Source organism: Nicotiana attenuata, unplaced genomic scaffold, assembly GCF_001879085.1.
Source record: "Nicotiana attenuata strain UT unplaced genomic scaffold, NIATTr2, whole genome shotgun sequence".
Lineage (NCBI taxonomy): Eukaryota > Viridiplantae > Streptophyta > Magnoliopsida > Solanales > Solanaceae > Nicotiana > Nicotiana attenuata.
Genome location: NW_017674225.1, coordinates 83,063 through 87,717, shown reverse-complemented (window position 1 = coordinate 87,717; position 4,655 = coordinate 83,063). Strand labels below are relative to the sequence as shown.

Here is a 4,655-nt window from a genome sequence, read left to right as displayed (position 1 = left end):
TACAAGGCCACACATAAAGGACATAGGAAAAAATATATGGAAATGTAACATGAGGTTTGAAAATGCCTGCATAAGGATGTCAAGTTGAGTCACACAAGAAGCTACTCGAGTTTCGTTTTTTAGTGAATGTCGAAACTTTTTGTCTAAATTTTGTTGCGCAAAGTTATCTGGTACGAAATGTAGAACTTTTTGTCTAAACTTTAATGCGCAAAGTTATCTTGTACTTGTGTTGGAGAGAAATAATAGATATCCAGTAAAATAATCGAGGTATAGATATTCAATGAAATAATCGAAATGCGCGTAAGCTGCTCGACATTATTATTTCCATATAAATGGATATTGGTGATATATATATATGTGACTAGCAGATTGGCAGAAATACCTTAAAGTATCTTTATGAATGTCATTCTCCATGAATATTCTCTGGCAGCATGTACAAAAATACATGTATAGCAGATCCCAAATGAGGTAACTGTTTGATAAATATGTTGAACCTATTATTGTAGAAAGATCTAATAATGCACCGTCAAAGGATGTGGTGCAGCGAAGGGGGCTGCTCTTCCCTTAACTAGAGGTCTTGAGTTCGCGCCCTGGGTATGGAAAAATCCTTGGTAGGGAGCGCTCCCCTGAATGGTGCCCTATTCGGGTGGCGAAGCCACATGGTCACAAGGGTGGTCAGTTGACCACCCTTCGTCGAAAAATTGCACTGTGTATATAGGTAAAATATTACGTTTTAGAGGTATATAACACATATTGAACACCCTTTGTCGGGAACTTTTTTTCACTTCTTTCAAATTTGAATAACCTTGAGAAAATTCCTAGCTTCACCATTGTAGTCGGGTACCGAACACCTGATGGAAACCAAAAAAAGATCTACTAATGCGCTAGTGACTGTAAATGCAAGTCATGAGACAGGAAGATAGAAACTTAGACATCTAAAAATGACATTACTACAACAAAACCTTTCCCCACCAACTGATCACTCAAAGTTGGTTTTGTCTGAAAGTTACACAGCAGTGGGTGTACTTTTATTATAATAGTCTTTTCATTATTTAACACACACATGACTCACAAGAAAGCACAAAATATTGATGCTCTTTGCCAACTTACTATAAAAAATATAATGTCCAACCATACATGACTTAAACTTCACTCTTACTCAATACCTATTAAAACAGAAGTCTACCAAAAACTTATTTCATGTCCTCATCATTCTGTGCACTTAATTACATTAAGCCTTCTTAAAGTAAATAGCTTTTACTTTATTTTCCCAATTAAGCTTTTCACCTCTACTTTCCATTTGTGAGCCCATATCCACACTCTTTTCAACATGGGATGGCCAAAATATGCTAGAGGAAAGCTATCTTTGCCTGTAATTACAGGAATTTTCTGTACATTAGCATTTATTGCTTTATTGTACACTGAAAGGATTAGCACTTTCTCTTCTGGCTCTCTTTTTGGGGTTAAATCTTGTCCTAGACGAAATGTTGCAAAGTTTAATAAACATCATACAGGTGCACCTGCAACTTCTTTATTGTTTTTAATGTTTTTTTTTTTTTTGGTCATGTTGAAATTTCATTTTGTTTTTTGGATTAATAGGTGATAGAGAATTGAAGAGCAGTCCACTAGATAATCCAACAGACGATAGGTTCGAGTTTGATCCCAAGGAATGCAGCCTGAATAATGGGAAATGGGTGTTTAATACTTCAATTAAGCCATTGTACACAGATAGAACATGTCCATATGTTGACAGACAATATTCTTGTACTAAGAATGGACGAAACGATTCGGATTATCTTCACTGGGAATGGCAGCCTGATGACTGCATCTTGCCAAGGTTAGCAACTTTTTTCAATCCTCTGTTTGTACAGGAAAATTTCCATGCAAATGAAACAAATATACTTAAACTAAATTCTTGACAATGAAATTCAGGTTTGATCCTAAGATTGCGCTGAGAAAAATTAAAGGAAAGAGGATAATGTTTGTAGGGGACTCAATACAAAGAAATATGTGGGAATCTTTTGTGTGTTTGGTTCAATCTGTGATCCCAGAAGGCCAGAAGTCTATGAAACAAGGTCGTGTTCATTCTGCCTTCACAGTTAAGGTAATCAATCATCAAGTCGAAAAAACTCTATGCTTTTTCAAGAATAGAGTTTTACTGATAGCCTGAAGTCGAACTATGCAATTTAACTGGTTATAACATGTTATTACTCTATTTTCCATATACCATGAAGAGTTACCTCATATTGCTGCTAAAAGTTAACATGATAGTATAAAAATCTATTTATTCTCGGTATAAATAACAACAACAACAACAAACCCAGTGAATTCCCATAAGTGAGGTCTGGGGAGGGTTCTGTATTTCGTTAATTTTCAAAATTTGCTACTTTTTCAAGAAGAGTTTAACCAGTTATACGCACTGCCAGTGTAAAAGAACTTTTACACATTAATGTAATTTAACAAGTTGTAACATGTCATTATTATTTTTTCCATGTTACCATAGTAGACTTGCTATAAAAGTTATCTACTATAGTAGGTAAACTTAACCTTACAGAGTAAACAATCTAAAACGTTAAGTGCAGAGAATTAAAACTATTTCAAAAATATGCTCAAATTTTTAGACTTTAGTTAATTTTCATAATCTACAGCTAAACTTGTACTCACCTTTTTCAGGAATATAATGCCACAATTGAGTTCTACTGGGCACCATTCTTGGTGGAGTCTAACACAGATATTCATATAAAAGCTGATCCAAAGCAGAGAATAATCAAAGTGGATTCAATCAGTGAACGCGCCAAACAGTGGTTAGGAGTAGATATCCTTGTTTTCAACACTTATGTTTGGTGGATGAGTGGCCTTAAGGCCAAAGCACTGTAAGTATATATTCAAAAAGAATTTTTTCTATTTGATGTTGCAAATTTTTAGAAATGTTTGAAATAAATGCAGATGGGGAGAGTTTGCAAATGGAGAAGAAGGATATGAAGAATTTGATACAGCAGTATCTTACAAACTGGCATTGAGGACATGGGCAAATTGGATTGATTCAACTATTGATACCAACAAAACAAGGGTGTTCTTTACTACCATGTCCCCTACGCACCAAAGGTACGTTGCTCAAGTATTTCTTGAAAGAGTTTATAGTATGACGTAATTTTTACACTATCAGATCACCTAAAAGATAAGTACATATAACTAACTATCCATAATAAGTGGAAGTCGTTACCTGAAAAATAAAGCAGACAACCAACTATAACGTGTTAAATTATAACTTGTTTGACCTCAAAACTCACAGCAGCATTATTCCAAACATGTGTAAATTTTGCAGAAATGAAGATTGGGGTAACATGAAAGGTATAAAGTGTTTCAACGAGACAAGACCGGTGATGAAGAAGGGGCACTGGGGAGTCGGTTCGAACATCGAGATGATGAAGGCAGTGGTTGGTGTAATAGGGAGAATGAAAGTTCCTGTTACTGTTCTTAACATAACACAATTATCTGAGCACAGAATTGATGGACATGCATCAGTTTATGGTGAATTAGGAGGCAAATTATTAACTGATAAACAGAAAGCAGATCCATTGCATTTTGCAGATTGTATACATTGGTGTTTGCCTGGAGTTCCTGATACTTGGAATAGAATGCTTTTTGCATATTTGTAGCCCACTAATATGAGGAGACAAAAGAAAAAATGTAAAAAATTCTCATGTTAGAAAAGCATAATTTGTTTTCTCCTTTCAGTTGCAAAATTGTTTGAATATTCTTGTAAGTACATTGAATCAATATGATAAAGTAAATGAAATTTACACCATGTGTGAAATTGTAATTTCTGAGTTTCCATGACTACCTTTATTGAAACTATAGCCATCAAACTCAACTTATAAGTTTCTTTCTTCCATTTTTTCTTTTTATTTTTCAACTTCTTGGGAGTGGTACAGCCTTTCCCCTGATCCTGCATGAACGTGAGATACTTTGTGCACCGAGCAACCCTTTAAGGTGAATCTGTATATAAGGAAAAAGATGTCTTCAAGGGACGCAATGTGAATATAACTACTAAACTGCAACTTCAATCTCTTATACATCTAACCTGATTAATCCTAAAGTCTAATGGACCGAAAACTCAATGTCACTATTCTCGAACAATTTGGAGCCGAGCTCTCTTTTTGCACTATTGTGAATACGAAGGTGATGGTCAAACTCGAATTCAATTGTCAACTGCTCCTGTGGAAAATACCAATTCCAACGGAAAATGTAAGCAAATTATGACAGGAAGGAGATTAGGAGAGACTAGAGAGATATATTAGATAGTTCTGTATAAGTAGACAAATGAAACTGTTGAATCAAACATTACTTGCACTATATACTCTTATCTAACCCATAGCATCATTTAATGTTGCAAAACAAAATAATTTCACTAAAAAGGACAAAAAAACTAATTAACCTTATACCTCGAGAACGATAGGGCGAAATCAGGGTCTCTGCATAGATCTCACCTACTTCAATTTCGTTATGGACAGGAGTTGGCATCAATATTATCTCGTCTTTCTTGCATACAACCATAAGTCACACAAACAACCCTTAATCGTTTTTGGTTCTCATTGTTGTGTTCGTTTCAGCCATGAACACCGCCCGATTTCATAAGTGCGTAGAGAACTGGC

General features: G+C 35.1%; 1 protein-coding gene across 1 annotated transcript; it reads left to right on the top strand.

Annotated features, from left to right (window-relative positions):
- Nucleotides 1-1,103: 1,103 nt before the first annotated feature.
- Nucleotides 1,104-3,827, top strand: LOC109218233 (protein trichome birefringence-like 3). The gene is made up of 6 exons (XM_019382587.1): nucleotides 1,104-1,514; nucleotides 1,600-1,837; nucleotides 1,933-2,104; nucleotides 2,674-2,873; nucleotides 2,947-3,105; nucleotides 3,326-3,827. Exons 1-6 carry the CDS (start codon nucleotides 1,331-1,333, stop codon nucleotides 3,657-3,659), a joined length of 1,287 nt encoding a protein of 428 aa, XP_019238132.1. The 5' UTR covers nucleotides 1,104-1,330; the 3' UTR covers nucleotides 3,660-3,827.
- The last annotated feature ends 828 nt before the right edge of the window (nucleotides 3,828-4,655 follow it).

Bases quoted from the DNA above. Each gene is read 5' to 3' on its own strand.
- LOC109218233 (XM_019382587.1), top strand. From the start codon at position 1,331: ATGGGATGGCCAAAATATGCTAGAGGAAAGCTATCTTTGCCTGTAATT. The intron at 1,515-1,599 runs GTGCACCTGCAA...TTGGATTAATAG, and splicing joins GTTTAATAAACATCATACAG to GTGATAGAGAATTGAAGAGC. The intron at 2,105-2,673 runs GTAATCAATCAT...CACCTTTTTCAG, and splicing joins ATTCTGCCTTCACAGTTAAG to GAATATAATGCCACAATTGA.